General features: G+C 36.3%; 1 protein-coding gene across 4 annotated transcripts in view; it reads left to right on the top strand.

The window, feature by feature from the left end:
- MAPK9 (mitogen-activated protein kinase 9) overlaps positions 1-22,175 on the top strand; it is a 61,672-nt gene that overhangs the window by 29,217 nt on the left and 10,280 nt on the right. For 2 of the 4 annotated variants that reach the window (XR_002908223.3, XR_002908222.3), the window contains exons 3-12: positions 343-472; positions 2,084-2,142; positions 2,997-3,135; positions 4,671-4,836; positions 6,237-6,308; positions 10,448-10,630; positions 11,907-12,031; positions 12,649-12,712; positions 13,874-13,945; positions 19,546-19,750. Coding sequence is in view for 2 of the 4 variants with exons in the window: in XM_024202093.2 (XP_024057861.1) it covers positions 343-472; positions 2,084-2,142; positions 2,997-3,135; positions 4,671-4,836; positions 6,237-6,308; positions 10,448-10,630; positions 11,907-12,031; positions 12,649-12,712; positions 13,874-13,945; positions 19,546-19,688 (1,153 nt within the window). In the remaining 2 variants the exon portion in view is untranslated. Of the gene's footprint in view, positions 1-342; positions 473-2,083; positions 2,143-2,996; positions 3,136-4,670; positions 4,837-6,236; positions 6,309-10,447; positions 10,631-11,906; positions 12,032-12,648; positions 12,713-13,873; positions 13,946-19,540; positions 21,903-22,175 lie in introns of those variants that run through there. The other 2 variants (XM_024202093.2, XM_024202094.2) reach the window with 2 other exon arrangements.

The raw sequence follows: 22,175 nt of genomic DNA, 5'->3' as shown, positions 1-22,175 counted from the left end.
TGTGTGAAAAACTCATTTAACCCAAATTAAGCATCAGAGAAACTTTTTATTTCAAGTAAGGTTAATACAACTTAAAGTTGGATTTTGCCCAAAACGCTGGTATTAGTGCCCCCTATCTTGGAGAAGGTACTATTGAAATTTTCAATAAAAATGCAGAGGGCTTCTGTTTTATACTTCAGTCATCACTGGTAAAGGATATGCAGGTTCCGTTTTGTTTGTGTGTGAACAGAGCCGAGAAGAAATTAATATGACCAGGTTTGTGGATATGCATGGTTTCAAGCCTTGATTTCTTCTTGTTCCCCCAAAAGATTTGCACTTACGATGTTTCTTTCAAAATTTCAGTGCTGCATTTGATACAGTCCTTGGGATAAATGTTGCGGTAAAGAAGCTGAGTCGTCCTTTTCAGAACCAAACTCATGCAAAAAGAGCTTACAGGGAGCTTGTTCTTTTAAAATGTGTCAATCACAAAAACGTAAGTGTATTTTTCTTAAGAATTTAATTTATTTTCAAATAGTGCTCCTACTAATAGTGAACAAGAGTGCATAAAAGTAAGCCTTAATTATGGAAAGGTCAAAACTGGTTAAGTGTGGGTCAGAATTGGTAAATTATTGTAGATAGCAAAGACTATTATGAAAGTTTTGACTTTTCTCAAGTATTTGAAATGTAAAACAATGAAAGAGTGCTGGAACTTTGGTAACATATATTAATGTGTCTAATATTAAACAAGAAAATTTTTTAGTTAGACCCAATCTATATTTGGGTTTATGGGTGGAGTGGGTGCTTTGTTTCCTCTGAGGTGGGAAGGGGAATGAGGTTTTTGAATCAATGCAGCTGCATTAGTAGAACCTCCTAGTGTAGGTACTGCACCAGTGTAAAACTGGGTTGCTGCAATGCAGTTTATCCCAGTAAGTCATACTAGCACCAATGCTATCTTGCAGTGTTTCGGTGTGGGTTTGCACATCAGTGTAGTACACCATTGTAAGTTTCCCTGGTCTAAGCAAGAAGGCTTTTACTGGCCCCCATCTTTCAATCTGTTTGTTCAAAAAAACAAACAAACAGAAAAACAAACCTAAACAAAAAAACAACCTGTGCTCAAGGGTAAACTTTGAGACAGAATCATAGTTTGACAGTACTTGCCTATTAGCAATAGTGAGATGGTACTATGCTGCTGCTGCTAGCTTATCTGAATAATATGGAAGATATGTTATGTTTTACTTGATTGAACTTGACAATGCTTTGAAAACATAAAGCATCATACTGGTGCAAGTACTAAGTATCCTAATTACAAAGATACCAGGATATGAATACCAGGATCGTATTGTTATGAAACTTATAAAGGATTTTGAGAACTATTTCCAGAAACATAAGGCATGTCTACACAGCAACTAGACACATGTGGTTGGTCCATGCCAGCTGACTTAGGCTCATGGAGCTCCTGCTGCAGGGCTGTTTAATTGCTGTGTAGACTTCCGAGTTTAGGCTGCAGCCCAAGCTCTGGGACCCTTGCAGGGACTACACAGTAATGAAACATCTCTGCACCCCAAGCCCCTCAAGTCCAAGTCAGCTGGCATGGGCCAGCTCTGGGTTTTTCTTTGCTGTGTAGATATATCCATAGAGCAAACAGGTTGATGGGGCATCTCTGTCTGTGTACTATTTGGAAGCCATTTTTCTAAGGATAGAAAATACTTGCACACCACTTTTTCTCTCAAATATCAGAATTTTTGAGTGATAAAATACATCACCAAGCTATTATTCTAGGCACATTATTTTAGGTTTTATTTGATGTGTGGGTGGGAGGGGAAGTGGTTTCATGTAACTTAAATGTGACCTTTAAAAAATGTACAGGATCTCTGGTGATACTTCAACACAGATGCTGCAGTATTGTACTTGTACGTGTGAAATACGTTAGTGAAACTAGACTGGTTTGTTACTGTCGAAGTTGAGTGGCAAAGTAAATCAGCAGTGTAAAGAAAGAGAAACTGAGTTTTTGTATTTGTTTTAATAACCACATTGTCTTGCTCTTCATTTAGTGTGTAAAAATTCATATATTTAAGGTTTCTTCATGTTTTATTTTTCTTTATAGATAATTAGTTTGTTAAATGTATTCACACCACAGAAGTCACTGGAAGAATTTCAAGATGTGTAAGTACATTGAAAGTTCATTGTTTTACATTTCTGTAGTTCTTAAATTTTTCTTGGTAAACATTGTCCTGAATTTAGAGGCATATTCTATGCTTTCTTACAACTTTTCTGGCCATGAAAAAAATATGGTACTGAGGATAGAATCTCTGGCCTGTAATTAATCTTTAAATGTTACAGTGAGCTCCTTGAGAAAATCTATAACTAAAGTTGTTGTGGTATGTGTGTAGTAATAGAAAATAATGGGAAAAGTAAAAGGAATACTTACCTTTTCATCAGCCCTCTGCCACCTTTACTGAGTGCACATGGATCTGTAATTATCACAGCTGTTTTCCTTTAGATAGAATGACAGTCAAATAAGTCAATTCAAGACAATAACTCAATGTGGATAACCTGACATGCTTTTCTGAGATCAAGCCCATCAGAATCACAATACCTCCATCCTTAATTACAAGCTGAATATATTTCTTAACCTAGATCTTGTATGTGGTGGTAAGAGATCTGTCGAAGTATTCATGAGGCTCCAATCACTGTGATATGTAGGTGCTAATGTGTGTGTTGTTGCAGCTTTGGAATGGATTTATTTGATGAATGGCATAAAAAAGGGGTCGCACATTAACTTGGAAATTAATCACTGCTCTTTATTTCACAAAATGCTTTCCCTAATTTTGTTGATGTTAAGTCAGTACACAGTGAAAGGAAATCTCAATGTGACATGTCAGTGCCTTTTACTGACATTCCAACACTCATTTTTCAGTGACTTGCATGGGATCCTATTTAAAAATATGTTCTGATGTTAGTTATTTTATGACTAAGATGAAAAAAAAAAGTTATTTTTTTTATTCCTTATACTGTAGGTATTTGGTTATGGAACTGATGGATGCTAACTTGTGCCAGGTTATTCATATGGAGTTGGATCATGAAAGAATGTCCTACCTTCTCTACCAGATGTTGTGTGGTATCAAACATCTCCATTCAGCTGGTATCATCCACAGAGTAGGTAGTGTTTTGATAGTGACATTGACAACAAATATCGGGGGTAGCCGTGTTAGTCTGTATCTACAAAAACAACAAGGAGTCTGGTGGCACCTTAAAGACTCCTTGTTGTTTTTATTGACAACAAGCATCTTTAAAGGTGGCATTTATATGAAATTTGTTTTTGCTAGTTATCTTGTAAATCAATATTCCATTTCATATTCATATTGTTAATAGTAATGTGAAAACCATATCTGTTTCAAGGACAGACAGATATATGTGATAAATGAAACTCCAAAAACCAAACTAGTTCTGCAGATGGTAAAAGGGCATTTTCTGCAAATTTTTGTGTTAAATGAGACTAAATATAAACACAAATTAGGGAAAAATATAAAATACAAGATATTAATATTGATAGGTGATGGAATGTGAGTAAGGATGCTCCAAGAACCTTATGGTTAAAGCAAGGGAATAATTTGTATTAAAATGAAGTCTTTTAAACAATTATGTACGACAATAATATTAATACTCAAGGTAAAATCGTTAAATGGTTGCTCAAAATTTCAAAGCCCTGCACAGCCGACGTCCTGCCTTTCTGCAGCTCTGTTGGGCCTATTTGCTGTCCCAATCTGCATGACTGATCCTGCTCCTTTGTGGGTTCCAGTTCCTTTCATTCCTGCCTTTTAATTTCTTCCATGCAATCATGTGCCTGGAACTTCTTGCCTTCACCCTTTCCTCCTTCAAGTTCCTTGTTAAAACACAATAAAGAAAGTTTATAAACTCTAGAATGGAACACAAGATTCCCTAATCTCACTGTTTCTCTGCTGTCAACAAATATCTGTGAAATCCACTAGCAAAGTGTCCCATCCCTCTCTCGTGCTGGTCCACATAGAGAATGACAACTTACTGGTGGTATTGATTACTCCATTACCCCCATTGGTAGAGGTCTCAGCAGTAGAAATCTAAAGGCTCCAACCCTGCTGATGACCCATGTGGGTGACGGTATGATGTCACGTGCTGGAATTTCTGTCTTTTCAGTTTGACTTCAAAACCTAAGAAATTATACACACGCTATAATGTTTTTTAGCATAGTTTAAGTTTGCAAAGTCAAGCACTCAAATGTTAGGAAATGGTTGAACTAAGATTGCCCGTGCAACCTTAATTTGGCTACACAATCCTGATTCATCCTCAGAGTAGGTCCATTCCGTGCACTGAATGAGGCAGGTCCTGGGGAAAATATAGTATGTGATCATGTAATTAAAGAATGATTCATAGTGCATATACACAAGAGGTCCTAATTAAGGTTGTGTGGGCAACCTTAATTATGTCATTTCCTGACTTTTGAGTGCTTGACTTTGCAATCTTAAGGCTCTTTCAAAGAATTTTTGTGTGCATGTAATTTGTACACAAATTAACTAAAAGAATGCACGCAAGAAATGTATATTAAGCTGCTAATGTTCAATACAGTGTGGTAGCTTATATTGATTTTATGGAAGGTTATATGGTATCTTTCAGTATGTTGAGCCTTTCTGTTAACTGAAATAATTTTTCTTTAGGATTTGAAACCCAGCAATATAGTAGTAAAATCAGATTGTACACTCAAAATCCTTGATTTTGGACTGGCAAGAACAGCATGTACTAATTTTATGATGACGCCGTACGTAGTAACACGGTATTACAGAGCACCGGAGGTTATCCTAGGCATGGGATACAAAGAGAATGGTAAGTTGCAGCAATGAAGTATTAAACCTTTTCTCTAAAGTGCAACTCTCTCAGAAGAATCTCACTGGCAGGACACCTTTTGAGTTTTCTATCTCTAATGCTAATGTAATTTATAACATGGTGTTGGGAATACTGAGATTTACAGAGTTAAACATTTGAGGAATAGCTGTTGTCCTGTTTCTTGTGCCTTTCTCTTTACCACTGCTCTCTTTATCCCCCTTTCCTTCCATTCTCACTTGCTTCACTCCACATAATTCTTCATTCCTATTACCGTTGTTCTATCCTCAAAAAAGAATGCATTGTTTATAAGACAATTATACTTATAGATTTTAAAAATCTAGCAGAACCACTATAGGAAATAATTAACTTGTTGTAAGGTGTCTTCTCTTTCCCCCTGTTTACCACCCCCACATTTGTTGCTTCATTTTCGTCATGTCTATTTAAGCTCTCTGGGCCAGGGAGTGTCTTTATACAATCCTAGGTCTATGTAGCACCTAAGACACTTTGGACACTGTATTTTTAATAATAATACATCTTAAATATCTTAAACAAAGCTTTCAGCAAGGACAATGTCCTTGAATTTCATTCCCTCGTCCAAAAAAGTTTTCAGATGATTGCTTGTGAGGCAGATGATACCCTGCATTCTACTCTAGACCTTCAGCTCAGTGCATTCCTTAGCCTGGATTAGCATTATATGGCCTGGGAGCATACCTTTTTTTGAGGTGTGGCTTTCTAACCTGAGAGTTCCACAGAATTTTCCGGAGTCAGCTGTTATGATGGTTCTGTCTGATACATAGGGCCCTTAACAGTACATTAATTGGTGTGGATCAAAAATGTTTAATATGCGTGTAGTAGAATGTGTCCTGAATTGGACAAGAACATTCTAAATAACAGGAAGAATAATAAACTAATCTGTAAAACTGTAAATATGCAGTTTAAATTTTACAAATTAAAAAACTGTTTGTCGTAATTTAAAAAAATTCTTTAATCTTTTGTCCTTGTTGCACCTAACATGATAGTGGATATCTGGTCTGTTGGGTGCATAATGGCAGAAATGGTCCTCCATAAGGTCCTGTTCCCAGGAAGAGATTGTATCCTTCTTCACAGTGGTTTCAGGGATTGTAAAGTATGATAAAAATTTAAAAGTAATTGAAGGATTTAAGAACAGATCAGAAAAGCATTTTATAGAGTTTAAAAAAAAAAAAAAACGCAAGGCCTACCTCACAAAAACTGAATTACTGTCTAATAGCAAAATTTAGGAAAAAGCGAAGTCAGTGTTTGGTTTTCTGCATTCTTGTGGTTTTTATTGTAGATAGTAGGTTTATTTGTTTAGATTTTTTTAAGTTTTCCACTTTTGTTCATGACACTTCATAATTTGATCATTTCATTTTTACTTTCAGTTGATATCTGGTCAGTTGGGTGCATCATGGGAGAATTGGTGAAAGGTTGTGTGATATTCCAAGGCACTGATCGTATCCTTCCCTAGTCATCCTTGAATCCTTTTTCACATCCACCAAAGATGCACAATTATTTTGATCTATTTATGTATATAAAAGCATAAAAAAGAAAACAAAATATTTCACTACTATATTTTAATGGATCTATTGTAATGTTTGAAATTAGTGTCATTAACCAAATAGCTGAACTTCCTTTTTTTTTCTCCTACTTACTTGACAACATTTAACATAGTTTTTACTGCTTGAACGCTTATTATTCATATTAACAACTTCACATTTTGCAGCTTTAAAAGGATATTGCTAGGTTAAAAAGCAAATTTCCTTGCCAGTGTTTCTAGTAATTAAGTTGTTAGAACTGAAATCTTGGAAAATTTACTTTTCACAATTTATGCTGTTTGCTTCTAGCATTTCTGTATTTGCACAATGAAAATAATCCTACTCTCAATAGTTTCTTTTTTTTTTTTTTTTTTATTTGTATAATAGCACACAGCAGTGCTGCAGTCTCTCAGTTGGAAATGCTGCAGAAGGGGAATGTACATTTAAAAGTAAAGACCTTTTCTTTGAGATTTTTTTTTTAATTTTACGGAAACATTTCTGTTGGTCCTGGATTTTTTAAGTTTGTTTTTACAAACTTGACATTTTGGTCTCTTAACTTATTAAATACATCTGGTTAAGATGGCTTAAACTATCTTTGCCAATAGATATATTGTACAAAAAATTATTAATTTAGTATATTTCAAAGCCTTTTCCTACAGGCAAAGTATAAAACATAGCTTAATTACTTGTTTCGAGTTTATAATATAAAAATTGGAAAGGAGACTACATTTCTCTCCATTTTAATTATTCTGAAAATGAAACACTGAAAAGTGAAAGGTTTTGTGGAACATCTAGTTCTGCATCAATAAATAAAATTTTATTTTCCCAGCTTTTTTATCTATATAAAGTAGATTCTGTGAAGGTATAACCTCTATAAAAAAAACATAAACATGTAACAATAAAGGAATTTAAATCTGAATGCTAAATTCATGACACTAATCTTCAGCAGTTGATTAACATGCATTAATTTAACAGCACAAAATAATTAATACACAATTTTTTTCACCTCTTCTTCCCTTGTATATTTATTGTTTTATCCTTCAAAGCCTTCAGACCAACCTAACACAATTCTTCATGTATGTTGTATATCTTCTCACTTGCATGTTAACGTTGGTTATCCTGATTGCTGTCTTGATTTATTCATAAATTTATTCATAAATAAATCAAGGGAATTTTTTTCATACTTGTCAAATATGTATATAATGAATCAGTTTCCCTTCTGGAAGGGTAAATAAAGCTCCACCAATCTAGATTTAATGTAGCATATACTGTATAATGTAGCATATCTATATTGTAGGTGTTGCTGGTAGCTATGCTGATAGTTAATGTTGCCTAACATTTTCCATTCTAAGACTCTGTTTCTAGTTGCTTATAACTTTGTCAAACTTTAACCATTTGGGCTGAAATTTTCTATTTCAGGTGTCTGCCTCAGGTATATTTTTAAGTTTCAGCTAAAATGGTTCAGCAGTTTCACAGAATGAGGTTGGAGAAAAATACATTGTTTTTGCTCATATTAGATTCTTACAGCTGTTTCACTGAGAATCCCTAGCACCTCCATCCTTTGGTGCAGGCACTTGAACTCTGGCAGAGAGGGCTACTCTGCCAGGGATATGCCTTTGATTGTCTGCGTAAAAATCACCCACGTTTGGCCTCAGAAAATCATGGTTAACATATGCACAGTAGGCGTTTGTTAGGAATATTTCTCTAGATGATCTCCCAGCTCTATAAAAAACCATCTCCATGAGAGGAATAGCTACTAGCGCTGGGAGCACAGTTCCTAACACTGGTGCACTGTCTACACTGGTACTTTACAGCGCTGAAACTTGCAGTGTTTGGGGGGTGTTTTTTCACACCCCTGAGCGAGAAAGTTGCAGCTCTGTAAAGTGCCAGTGTAGACAAGCCCTAACTGGTGATACTTTTGAGGAGAAACAACCCTTGAATGTAGTTTGGTGGAGCCCCTACCAGAAATCAGTCTTCCAGGTGGGAACAATATTTTTTGTGTGTGTTCAACAACTTTTTGTGTATGCACATTGTTTTAGCATGAGAGTTAACTTTTGTAATTTTTTATTTACCAGGATTTTGATGTCAGTTTTCCATTTGAATGCATGGAACAAACAAATACATTATATTAGAATAATCTTTGCACTAGATGTCTATATTTTTAATATGCATCAGTGCATATCACAGGTATGAAAAGTTCTCAGTAGTGGCTGCATTTTTGGCAGACCAACTGAAATTTAAGCACTTCCAACAAAAATTTCTAAATAGAATTTTTTTTATGCAAAGGCATGCCATTTTGTTATACTCTCCCACTACATAAATAGGTATTCTAGAAAACTTTAGATGTGACATAACTAAACGTCTAACTTGTGAATGTTGACAGAGTTGGTGTTCAGCAATATGTAGTACTGCATTAGAATCCCAAATTCCTCTAATTCAGAAAACGATTAGGGATTCTGTCAATAAGAAGGTTTCCTCCAATGTCAGATCTTTGAGATAAACTGCCTTGCATAAATTAATTTACTTGCTGTCCAAGCATCTTCAGCCATATGTACCTTTTTAATAGATTGGATTGAATTCTCAAGAACTGCTTCACAGTCAGTGATGATAGAAATAATACAAGAATAATTTATCTGTACAGTTCTCTTCAGACATTGCTATGCATTCTATTACATAGCATGTAATAAAACACTTAATAGAGCCACATTGCCGAATATTATCTGACCCCCAGACTGTATGGAGAAGACTAGATGCTTCAGTTCCTCTCCTCCTCTACCTTTTTCAATGTAAATAAGTAGAAAAATCATGGAATTTCTAGCGTAATCCCAATAAAATACAGTAATTGTGTGTTGTTTTCCTAACTACTCCCTAAGCATCCTCTTTATACAGTGACAAATTGAGATTCACATTCTTAACCAAAATGCTGTTTTAAAAGCCAGATAAATGAGACAGCTTGGCAGGCGAGGTGCACAGTTGTTATTTAGATAGTAAGGAGGGCAGGGGGAGAGTTGGGAAGATGCATCTTCCTAAGTGTGTGACCTCCTGTGAAGTTACATTTGAACTCTTAATAAGCTATGGTTATACTATAGCTTACGTCGACATAAGTTATGTCACCCAGAGGTGTAAATTAGCCACCCCCCTGAGCGACATAACTTATGCTAACTTAAGCACTGGTGTGAACAGCACTGTGTCTGCGGGAGAGCTTCTCCTGCCGACATAGCTGCGGCCACTTGTCGGGGGTGGATTAATTAAATTGATGGGAGAGCTCTCTCCTGCTGGCCTAGAGTGGCTACAAGCTGCGCCGCTGTAAACTCTCTGGTGTAGCCATAGCTTATGATTGAAGAACAGTCACTGTTCTCGTTAGGTATTACCATAATTGATAGTTAAAAACAAAACGCTTACATAGAAAATTCAGGTTTGCCATTTTAGAAGCCATTATGATTCATTAGAGTTGGATTTTCATTCCATCTTCTCAGGAAACAGTTTTTAGATGAAAAATCACTATGATGCAGACTTTCTTAAGTAGAAAAGTTGTACAAAATTCTTCAGTCTGAATGTGATGCAGTTATTATTTGGTCAGGTTTGTCCTGATCTTTTTCCTGCCCTTTATTAACTTTATTTGTGAGGTGTTTTGTACATCTTAGGTCCAGAAGATTCAGCACCAGTCTTTCCTTTCTCTCGTCCCTGTCTCCATGAACAAAGTGCTTCATTATGGACACCAATCTCCAATCCTTTTGGATCCTGTCAATGCCACTTTTTAAAATGGCCAGTAGATTCTGTTCAACGGAGATTTACCCTTTATACATTGTGTAGTACTTTTAGTCCTTCCTACTATTGGGATTGGAAGTCTGATTTTTGGAAATTAAATTTGTTCTTTGCATGACCGCTCAGAATGCTGTGCTACTAGAACAATGTTACAATCCAGATTTGGCTCTTACAGTCCAGGTTTTCATTACTTTCAGTGCACACAAATGCTTTGTGGCACTTTTCTATAAGCAGTATCTTACACAATGCAGATTTGAAATTTTTCAGCTACTTTTCCTAAAGATAGTATCCAGATATTGATCAATGGAATAAAGTTATTGAACAGTTAGGAACACCATCAGCAGATTTTATGAAGAAACTACAGCCTACTGTGAGGAATTATGTAGAAAACAGACCGAAATATCCGGGTATCAAATTTGAAGAGCTCTTCCCAGACTGGATATTTCCATCGGAATCTGACCGTGACAAATTAAAAAGTAAGATATTTAGATATAAGAGGGGTCTTTCTAAATTGCTTCACTTGAAGTTTATACAGTATGCGCAGACAATGCAAACATGACACTATGCTGGTGTGATACAGTCTGATATCATCACACTACATTGCATTAGGAAGCAGGAGATTGAAAGCAGCAGCCTTGCTTTTTCCTGCATTGGTAGCACACCATGAAATGTCTTACTGCTGCCATTAAAATAGTTTGATTAAATATATACTTTCTATTCTCAAAATTCCAGTCTATTAAGATACAGTCGATGGCTTGAATGTTTACTAAAAAAACATTTTTATGAAAGCCATTTTATAATGAAAATTGATCTTTCTTTCTCTAGTTGATATTGATATGCATGTGTAGTTCTCATGCTCATTTTAACTGCGTATTGATTAAATAGATTATTTTTTCTTAATTACAGGTATATTAGATATGCCTGTTGAATCTACCTCTTGGCCACGTGCAACTGTAATTATATTTAAAAAGCCACAGCAGCAGGCAGCTTAAATTTGTTATAACAATGTGATACCACATTGATATTGATATGGGGCTCAATCCCGCAAATACCTATTATTAACTCCACTTGTGTGAGTAGTCTCGCTAAACCACCAAAAGAGAGAGATATAAAATGCACCATAAGCAATAACTCTATCAAAAGGAATTAGTGACTTCATAAGTCACAAGAGCTAAAGCTTTCTTTTTAGTATATTAATACCTATTTTTAAAATGTCAGGTTATGCTGTTATACTTGAAATATTATTTTAGTGCAAACCATGGCCTTGTACCGCAATGAGACTGGGTGCACAAGCAAAGTTACTTGGGTGTATTTGCAAGAGTGGGACCATGACTTGGATGGTATTAAATAATGTTTAATTTCAAACAATCTAACCTTAATTTTAAATATATGCAACAATATAATAAAAAGAAACTTTGTCTCATTTGGCTTTTGAAGATACTAGTTTCTCTCAGAGTTAATACTTTCATACGTACAGCCAGATGTGTAGTTGTACTAGACACTTATTTCATCTTGGTGCATAATGTTCAAAGACTCTCACACAAGTTTTATAAGAGGCCTGTTTAATCTTGGTGCATTGTGATACAAGGTTGAAGGCCAAGAGTCTACAGGTAACTAATAGAACTACTTGAATTATTAACTTGCTTAGGAATTTTTGTTGTGTATCTTTTTTGTTAGGATATATTCTACCATATGTTATTTTGTTACATTTTAGCTTCTGAAACTTTGTTGTTCTTTCCCACCCTCTTCTAGCAAGTCAAGCTAGAGATTTATTATCAAAAATGCTGGTAGTAGACCCAGACAAACGAATTTCTGTAGATGAAGCCTTACGACATCCATATATCACGGTCTGGTATGATCCAGCTGAAGCGGAAGCAGTAAGTGTACATAAAAAATTCTACTCAAAGTATCACTTTAATCTTCATATTTGAGACAGTAGTTTGTGGCTTGTGTCAGGTCAAGAGTAGATGTTGAATTCTCACTTTTCAGGCTAGCAAAGATTACATATGTAATCTTGAGAGGATAATAGCTTGAAGTGATTGAAGTACCATCTCCAAAACAGCCCAAGAAGTGGCATTACGGTTGGTTTGAAAACATCCCCTATAGCTGATTTCCTCTCCATAGATATATAGTTGCCAGTGCAACAGTAATTTAGGCAGGTTTTTAATCCTACCAGCTTTAGGATAAAACCATTTAATTTTGTTGAGAATCCTTCAGGCCTCATGATTTCTTTAAACCTAATATCCAGCTTTCAGCTGACAAATCTAATTTTGGTACATCATTCCAGTAGCTTGATTAGTTTTGCAATTGAGACCATATAATTCTGAGGCACTTCTATAAAACAGATAAGATGGAGATATTGGCAAGGGACCCAGCCAGAGATTAGCAACTAAAAATAACATTTCACCTAGCTCTTTTTTGTTGTTGTTGACACCATGGTTAATTATACTAATTAAATGCTGCAGTTATATTTCAGATTTTATTGTCTTTGTAGCCTCCTCCTAAAATCTATGATGCACAGCTGGAAGAAAGAGAACATGCCATTGAAGAATGGAAAGGTAATAGCCAAAAATGACTGATTCCAGTGATGGTGGTAATTTATCAACCATCACTACTAAAGTAGTGTAACTCCTACACTGCATGGCTGATCAGAACCCACCAGATTAATATACAATACTGCATGCAACAATGTGAAGATTAATGACCCAACAAATCATAAAATGTCATATTATGAAGTTAATTATAGATTAGTATACAATACATTTGGAAAGCGAAGAAAGTAGTATATTTTGCTAAATGCAAGTTTTATTTGCATTTCTGGTATTTTGTTAGCTCTCTTTGTGGGTGGGTGGTGTGGTTTTTTGTTTGTTTTATGAAACCAGCCTTCTAAGGTAAGTGTTTGTTTATAATGGATCTCTAATACATTTTTCTTAATCAAGAGTTCTTCAAAACAGATACACCATCCGCCCTCCAAAACACCATACTTAGTCTCAGATCTGTTCTAGTACAGGAGTCCTGCCTAGCAGAGTTGTGTATTTATAGTAAGACACCGTTTTCTTTATTGAGTAGCTTCTATGTTGGTAATTTGCACAAAAAGATTAAAGGCATTGTGTGTTCTGGTAACAATTATGCCTTATTTATGGTGTTGTGTACATCACCTTGTGGTGAAACCAAGATATGAGGTAGCCCTTACTCACTCAAGTAGTCTCGATCACACTAGCAGAATTAGTTTTACAAGTTAGGGCTACAGGATCAGGCCCATAATATTACCTTTAGAGAGAAGACCTTATAGATAAGTAATTTCCATCATGGTTATGAACGAAAATATTCCTATTGGTAAGAAAAAAGTGCTAAGGTTTTTCCAATACAGGTGGTCTGACTATTATGTTTTTAGCTGACATACTTTTTTCTGACCTTTGTAAAAGTTTAATTTCAATGTAGTTCAGCCATACAGTAAGTTATTACAATGGGTTAACTATTATATTTCCTTTAATGTGTTTAGAGTATGTCTGTCAACTTTTTGGTAAATATTGAAACTGTTTTTAACTCTTCAAGTAAATTTGCAAAGTCCATTCATCATAACAGTTGTTTGTTCCATTGGGAAAGTGTACCTCTAAACAGTTTACAGCGACACCTTTAAAAGTGTAAAAGGAAATGGCTGAAAGCACTGTTTTTTGTAATATTATCTTTCCCTACCAACCCTTTTTCTTTTACTTAAGAATTAATATACAAAGAAGTAATGGATTGGGAAGAAAGAAGCAAGAATGGTGTGGTAAAAGATCAGCCCTCAGGTTAGTCATTGGTTTTAATAGTTTAACTTTTTCTGCAGCTCTGATACATGTTTGGTGAGATGCTCATATTACATGAATCAGAATCAACAATCCAGTTATGCCAGAAAGTTTTGGTGTCTAATGCTCTTGATCCTGATCAGTCTCTCATATTCATAGTCAATTTGCCTTGCTATGAAGTGAGCTGCGGAAGCATGTGCTGCTCTTCTTCCTCCCTGACTGGAAGAGATAAAAATAATTGTTTTGGGTTTAATTGTTTATAAACCACTTCTTTCTAAGGCTAGGTCTACACTACCCGCCTGAATCGGCGGGTAGAAATCGATCTCTCGGGGATCGAATTATCGCGTCTCGTCGGGACGCGACAATCGATCCCCGAATCGACGCTCTTACTCCACCAGCGGAGGTGGGAGTAAGCGCCGTCGACGGGGAGCCGCGGAGGTCGATTTTGCCGCCATCCTCACAGCGGGGTAAGTCGGCTCTGATACGTCGAATTCAGCTACGCTATTCACGTAGCTGAATTTGCGTATCTTAAATCGTCCCCCCCCCTGTAGTGAAGACCTGCCCTAAGACATTCTCCCGTCCTGTAGGTATAACCTGTGTCCTTGGTGCCCAGATGACAGAACAAGGAGCAATGGTCTCAAGTTGCAGTGGGGGAGGTCTAGGTTGGATATTAGGAAACACTATTTCACTAGGAGGGTGGTGAAGCACTGGAATGCGTTACCTAGGGAGGTGGTGGAATCTCCTTCCTTAGAGGTTTTTAAGGCCCGGCTTGACAAAGCCCTGGCTGGGATGATTTAGTTGGGAATTGGTCCTGCTTTGAGCAGGGGGTTGGACTAGATGACCTCCTGAGGTCCCTTCCAACCCTGATATTCTATGATTCTATGAGATGTATATTACCTTGCATTGGCTGTATTAAAAACGTTTAAAAGTGAAAATTCAGGGTGCCTGTGGCCTCTCCTAAACTGATAGCAGTATTATAGAACACAGTTTAGCGCATCTGTACTTCTTGAAGGTTTTAGTACAGTGGCTAGCATCTGCAATGGTTTTGTAGTGGAAAAATGTCTAATGCACTGAAGAAACTTGCAGCAGTGTTTCAATCCCTTTATTCAGATGTTGCGGGGGAGGGGGAGGGTGGTTCTCGTCTTGGCCTTGTAACTTAGGTGGGTAGTAGTGATTTTGTTAGCAGAGTATAAAAATTGCAGAAGAACCTTTGCCCTGTTTCCTTTCTATATCAGTTTTTTCTCACTGTTATCCTTGTATTGGTCTGAGGAACTAATTTGTTTAATTGGGGTAGTGATTTGTCAGATCCTGAATCCCAAGCCAAAGCAAGTGCAGGTAAATCCTTTTTACTTAGTTTCCCATATTTATAAATAATAAAATAGTAATTTATTGTCCTTACCCCTTGCCTTAATAATTGATACTAGAAACAGCATATGTGAAAAGCAGGTAGACTTCAAATTTGACTGTATTCTTGATGTAAACCCATTGTGTCGTCACTGTGTTTTTGCTGGGAAACAGCTTACTTTGCTCTTCCATTCTGGGTTAGAAAGAGTTTGCTTTATCTTACTCCTGTTTCTCAGCTGGATACATTATATAGATTTAAATTTACATGTAAATTCAGAAGCTAGTATTATGGCCTGCTCAAAAGGCTAAAATAGTCATATTCTGCACAGAGAACTCCAGTGAGGTACCTTACATGTTACAGTAAATATGTTCAGGGGAATGCCCCTGTTATCTTCTGTAAAGACCCACATTATTGGAGGTTTTATATTTAAGGAGTTCCAAAGGTATGAACCAGTTTTTATCTCATCTAGTAGCTGAAAGAAGCTGCCAGACCAAGTAAAAAATGTGCCGTGAACTGAAAAGTGAAATAAAGTATGTTGTGGAAAACAACTCTGCAGGGTCTACAAAATGTTATTCTTTAGAAACTTGCAAACTGTTTTGCAGGGATCCAATACTCTTCAGCTGACGGCACTGTAACTCAAAATGTCCTGCTGCAATGTTTAGATTTAATTTGTCTTTAGTTTTATAGTTTGTCACAACTTATTTATTTGTAGTACTAGTTGTCTCGTAATTCAATGACATTGGGATTATTCCTCTCTGTGTGTAACATTTTAATAACCGTATAATACAAGTACAGCAGTTATGTAATTGTTTGTAGAACTCTGATAGAATGAACATTGGGGAAAGGATTATTGTAGGTTCAAAATACTGACAAAATTACAGAAACTGCTACCTCAAAGTATAAAAGTGTAATTTAGTATAAATAAGAATACAGATATTTATCAATCTTGTCTTCAGGTACTTACTCATACAGTTTTCTGGAGGATGCTAAGAGAAACCTCTCCACATCCACATATCTTTTACCATACAATGTAAATACAGTGATATTTTTAGAATTTCCATGGTCAGACAGAGTAACATTAAGAAAAACTTGAAGCTAAAATCTCCAGGTAATTTAACAATAATCTTCTGTCAAGAATAAAGTTAGGTTACCCTTAATGTTAATTCTAACACATTCAGGAAACAGAACAGGCTGTCCAACTATCCCTCCTGGAGAGTTAGAGCCAGTATCCCCTGAAATACCCAAACTTTACTCCGGGATGCATATTGGATACTGAATACCTAGAATTAAAAAATGAAAAACCAAAGTCACTTTTGAGGCAAAATTCTAGTAACACTTTATTTCTAAACTCTGAGTTGTTTTTTCATCCAAAAAAAAATTTAGTTTACACAGATTTTAGTTCACACATTTGTGTGCTTGCTTACCTTGAATACTACCTTATTCCACATATAAGCCCATGGAAATAGTATATCTTCTGTAGCTTCTATTTTGGCTGACATAAAACTTTAACTTCTTCCTGTGTCTCAAAAATTATCATAACCAACATAATCCTAGCAAGTTAAATATTTACTATTTCCCAAAACCGAGTCTTACATTTGAATTAAAATTAGTGTAATCTGGAAAGAGTTTAGTCTGTTAAATTCAAGCTTGTATCTGATGTGCTGCTCCTAAAATTGAATTCCTCGTAGCTATTGTCGTACTTGTCACCAGTTCTGTTTTGGAATTTGAGGAGGATGCACCTTTCTTTGTGGGTTTTTGGTTAGCAGTTGATATGCTTTTATGAAGTGCCATGCTCTGAGAATGTGTCAACCATATTGAAAGTAACCTCCCCCCCTCCCAACTTTTAGTGTTCGCTGGTATTCCAGTGATTCTTACTTTTCTTTTTTCCAGCCCAATTTTTAGATGAGTCCAACCTGATTCAGTATAACATTTCTTTACTGTAAAACTCTCAGACATAGTCACGAGGAGCTGTATAGGTTACAAGCCCTGAAATAGACTTTAACTTCTTGACTATTTTTGTCTAGTTTTTTATCTGTCATCAGTTTAAGTATATCATTGTGACGGGTTGGATCACAGAACCCCCCTTGGGAACTGCCAACTGATGTGCCAAGACTACTTCTGCCCCTGCTTTCCCTGCCAGCTTGGGACTCCAGCACCCTCTGTCTTGTTGAGCCAGACACGCCAGTGTGCTCCAACACAGACCCAGGGTCTGAACCACGTGTCCCAAAGCTGTAGACTTAACAGAAAGCAATTTAAGAAGCGTTCCTGTCTTTAACACTCAGATGCCCAACTCCCAATGGGGTCCAAACCCCAAATAAATCCGTTTTACCCTGTATAAAGCTTATACATAAATTGTTTGGTCTCTATAACGCTGATAGAGAGATATCCACAGCTGTTTGCCCCCCCCCCCAGATATTAATACATACTCTGGGTTAATTAATAAGTAAAAAGTGATTTTATTAAATACAGAAAGTAGGATTTAATGGTTCCAAGTAATAGCATACAGAACAAAGTGAATTACCAAGAAAAATAAAATAAAACACACAAGTCTAAGCCTAATACAGTAATAAAACTGAATACAGATAAAATCTCACCCTCAGAGATGTTTCAGTAAGTTTCTTTCGCAGACTGGATGCCTTCCTAGTCTGGGCACAATCCTTGTTCCAGCTTAGGTGGTAGCTAGGGGATTTCTCATGACTGCAGCCCCCTTTGTTCTGTTCCACCCACTTGTATATATTTTGCATAAGGCAGGAATCCTTTGTCCTCCTCTGGGTTCCCACCCCTCCTTTTCAATGGAAAAGCACCAGGTTAAAGATGGATTCCAGTTCAGGTGACATGATCACATGTCACTGAAAGACTTCATTACCCACTTGCCAGCACACACATATACAGGAAGACTTACAAGTAAAACAGAGCCATCTACAGTCAATTGTCCTGGTTAATGGGAGCCATCAAGATTCCAAACCACCATTAATGGCCCACACTTTGCATAATTACAATAGGCCCTCAGAGTTATATTTCATATTTCTAGTTTCAGATACAAGAATGATACAATCATACAAATAGGATGAACCCATTCAGTAGAGTATAAGCTTTGTGATGATACCTTACAAGAGACCTTTTGCATGAAGCATATTCCAGTTACATTATATTCACACTCATTAGCATATTTTCATAAATTCATATAGAGTGCAACGTCACAATCATATTTTAGGCATCTTATGCACATTTTTACTGCAGTTTAGAAATCTCAGACAGTGGCTTCTAATGTAGTCCCTTCCAACAAGAGATATCAGCTTTCCTTCCTCTAAGGTGTGGGTAGTGTGTAGAGGATCTCAGTTGCTCTCTGTGTGGACCTCACAGTCCTAAGTCTGGCTCTATTGCTGGAGCCTCCCAGTGCCTCCTGCTCCCTACAGGTTACTGTTGGCCATTTTCTTCAATGCCTCCTAACTAACTCTGGAGTCTCCCCTGATACTTTACCACACAAGGCTCTCTACTCTGAGTGCATGCTGCTTCTTATATAGTCCTGGCATAGCCACATGACATCCCCCCTTTCTTCCTGCAAGACCCATTGGTCTCTCTTGAGTACTAAATATCACAGAATGCATTCTCTTTAAACTACCAAGCCTTAGTAACCAGCATAGCAGCACTTCCCCTTAAAGAGGTTGCCATGTTTTCTGTTATGTGGCTGTAAAAATTAGTAATCCAATCTATTCTGGGAGGTGTTGGATACCTGTTGTATGCTTTGACTGTTCTGACTAGTGTTAAATTTTCTGATGTGAATAGGTAATGCAAAAAGCATTACTGTTAAGAGTGAAATGGAGATCTTCCCATCTTCTCAAGGAATAAAGTTACAAATTATTCAAACATAAAAACGACAAAATGAGATGTCAGAAGGGCATGGAACAATGTTTCCTGCTTTTTATAACACTACTGTGGAAATGTAAAACTGAAATCTGCTTATCAGACTTGTTTGCTCTTCTAATTTTGTTCAGTGATGAGCTGCTGGTATTTTTCTTTTTTTTTTTAAACAGGTACAGTATTCTTTTTGGAGGAAAAAGGCACAGAGTGTTACATGTATTTTGCACAGATACGTGAGCTCAAATTTTGAGTTAACTTTGATAGTCCCTTAATAAATACAATAGTAAAGCATTGTGTACTCTGGAAAAGGAGATACTAAGAATCCTAAAGCATTATTATCTATATCTGCAATAATGTCTTGCCTCAGATTTTATTATGCTTGGTTTACTTAGCACAGATGCAGCAGTGAATAGCAACACCAGTCCTTCCCAGTCATCATCGATCAATGACATTTCATCCATGTCAACTGAGCAAACATTGGCTTCAGATACAGACAGCAGCCTTGATGCCTTGACAGGACCCCTTGAAGGATGCCGATGATCAGCCAGGATTGCAGACTTCACATTGGGAAAAAAACTCGTTTCCATTGGCCTGAATTGCTTGTAAGTTAATGGAACCAAGTAGAGAAACTCCATGTTCTGCATGTTCTACTAAAGTAATGCCTGTGTTTTTACTCAGTTGTAATAAGACTCCCTGCTTAATGTTATAGAATGAAAGCAAATCAATGTCTAAAGAAGAAAAAATTTCAGTTTAGACATTACTATGGGCTTTTTTTGTTTCAGCCTATTTCAGGTGAGCAGTTACAGTAGATGTGTACCAGATAACTCCTCCTGAGTGAGTTTATGGACCTTCTGTCTCATTCAGTAGACTTCTGTAACACACACATGGTCATTACATTTTTGCATAGAATTACCCTGTAGTGGGTGTTTTGAATGTATAGCGTCCGTATAATTTGCTTAAATATGACTACAGAAGTTTGCGCTATTTAACTCCAATATGTTGTATGTGAGTGTTACCTTACATATTGGAAATTATCAGTACTGTATTCAAGGGGCAATTGTTCTTCCACATAGCACTTTTTTTTTTTCTATTGAGCCCTTTCTTTCCTCACCTCCCAATAATTTTGTATATCTTCTTGTAGAAGAAACAAACTTGTGAACTTCATATAGCATAGCCATCATTTCATATTTTACCCATGAATGCGACTATGCTTCTCTGAATGTCTTCTTTCAGTTGTTTTAGTGGGAGGTAGAATGGGTTAGCTTGGTGAAGCAACATGTCTCTTTAAATGAGGTGAAGTGCTAAATTATTTCCTTATTTTCTGGCTAATACATTGTTTTGGTCCTTTTTTTTATCATCAATAAAAACTTTTAGAAACGACACTTTCCCTACTTTTTCTTTCAAGAACAAAAATTAGTCCTGTGGAGCTTCTCCCTTAGTCACTTCTTGTGTCTCAATGCAAAAATCTGATAAAGTGCAGAGGCGATGGGGAGACTTGAAACCTAAGTGACCCCTGGAATAGTTGCACAATTTTTTTTCTAGTCTTGTTTATGGAACCATTCTACAATGTGAACACTTCTAAATTTTGATAGGCCTTTTGACTGATTTGACAAATTATATTCTTAAGTATTTCTTATATCCATAGAGCTCAGCTCTACTTCCAAATTAGACAAAATTCCTTCTTTATTAAAAAAGCGATCTGTCTACATTTTTTAACAAGGTACCACAGGAGAGGGAGGCTGTTTGCAGTGAAGCTCTTCTTCAGTTTTAATAGAAGCTTATCAATGCAGTTTTCAGATTTAAATAATACAGACATTGCCTCTTACATTGCACAGTATTTTGAATTATTAGAAAATGTGTGTGCAGTAGAATAGTGCTTAAGTTATCAAATATTATACAGTTGTGCATTTGCAAACAGAAAAGCATGTTTGCTTTGGAACGCACAAGTGTAAGAAATGTTTTGCTAAAAGATCTTCTTGTGTGCACGTGTGTATGGTTAAACTATATAACTAAAATAGTAATGAAAAATGTCAAAGATGAGGCAAAACATTTTGCTTTCATAGTGGCACTATATTTAGCTGTTGATTTAGATACTGAAGTCTTGAACATTTAAAGAGAACTTGTACAACTTTCTCACTGAACCAGCAATTATGTTACTGACTTGAATTGTTCAGTATGCTGTTTGGGAAAGGAAAAATAATTGCCCATGATTTTGCATGCTCTTGGTTATGATCTGAAAGGTAGAAGTTTTTCTGTTAATGCAGTGTGTACCCATAAATGTTTTAAAATAGGTTAATTTGCTGTAGTTTTGAATTTATCAGAACAGAAAAATTTGACAAGAAAATTGGACAGAAGTATCTTACCTGATATAAGCTGTAGGAAGTAAATCTTTAGAGTTCACATCTGGCATCTTCGTTTTGATATTTTTTTTAACACAAGTACTGTTTTTGAGTTTTGCATTTTTGTTTTTTTAATTCAAAAAATACAGATATATTATTTATCATGTGTTTCTGGTGATATGTGCAAAATTTGTCTGGCTTATTTTGTCGTCAGAGCAAACCTTTGATAAAAATGCTTATTGTGTTCTTACACAATAGAATTGTGCATACTCTTTATCTCTGGGTGTTTGGAGATGTTAATGTTCAAACACACCTAGCATATAGAGTAAGCTCTGGTGATCTTAAACTATCTTGTGATTAGCTTCCACCCTATTCACTTCAGGAGGGAAAAAAATTGAAATTCTCTCTCTCTCTCTCTCTCCCCCCCCCCCCCCCCCCCTGGTGTGTTGATCCAAAAACTGCCTAGAGATAGCTTCACTTAACTAAGCCTATATGCAATCAGAGATGTAGGCCAAGACTTTCGAAAGTGACTAGTGATTTTTGGGTGCCTAACATGAGGTTCCTTTTAAGGAGCCTTATTTTCAAAGGATGGGGGCTCAGGACTTTGAGAATCAGGCCACTTTAAGGTATCTCAAGTTAAATACCCAGAATCACTAGTTATTTTGGAAAATCTTGGCTTTAATGTTTT

Source organism: Terrapene carolina, unplaced genomic scaffold (assembly GCF_002925995.2).
Source record: "Terrapene carolina triunguis isolate 2854851 unplaced genomic scaffold, T_m_triunguis-2.0 Scaffold629, whole genome shotgun sequence".
Lineage (NCBI taxonomy): Eukaryota > Metazoa > Chordata > Testudines > Emydidae > Terrapene > Terrapene triunguis.
The sequence above is the reverse complement of the archived record's forward strand: the minus strand, read 5'-3'. Positions and strand labels throughout refer to the sequence as shown.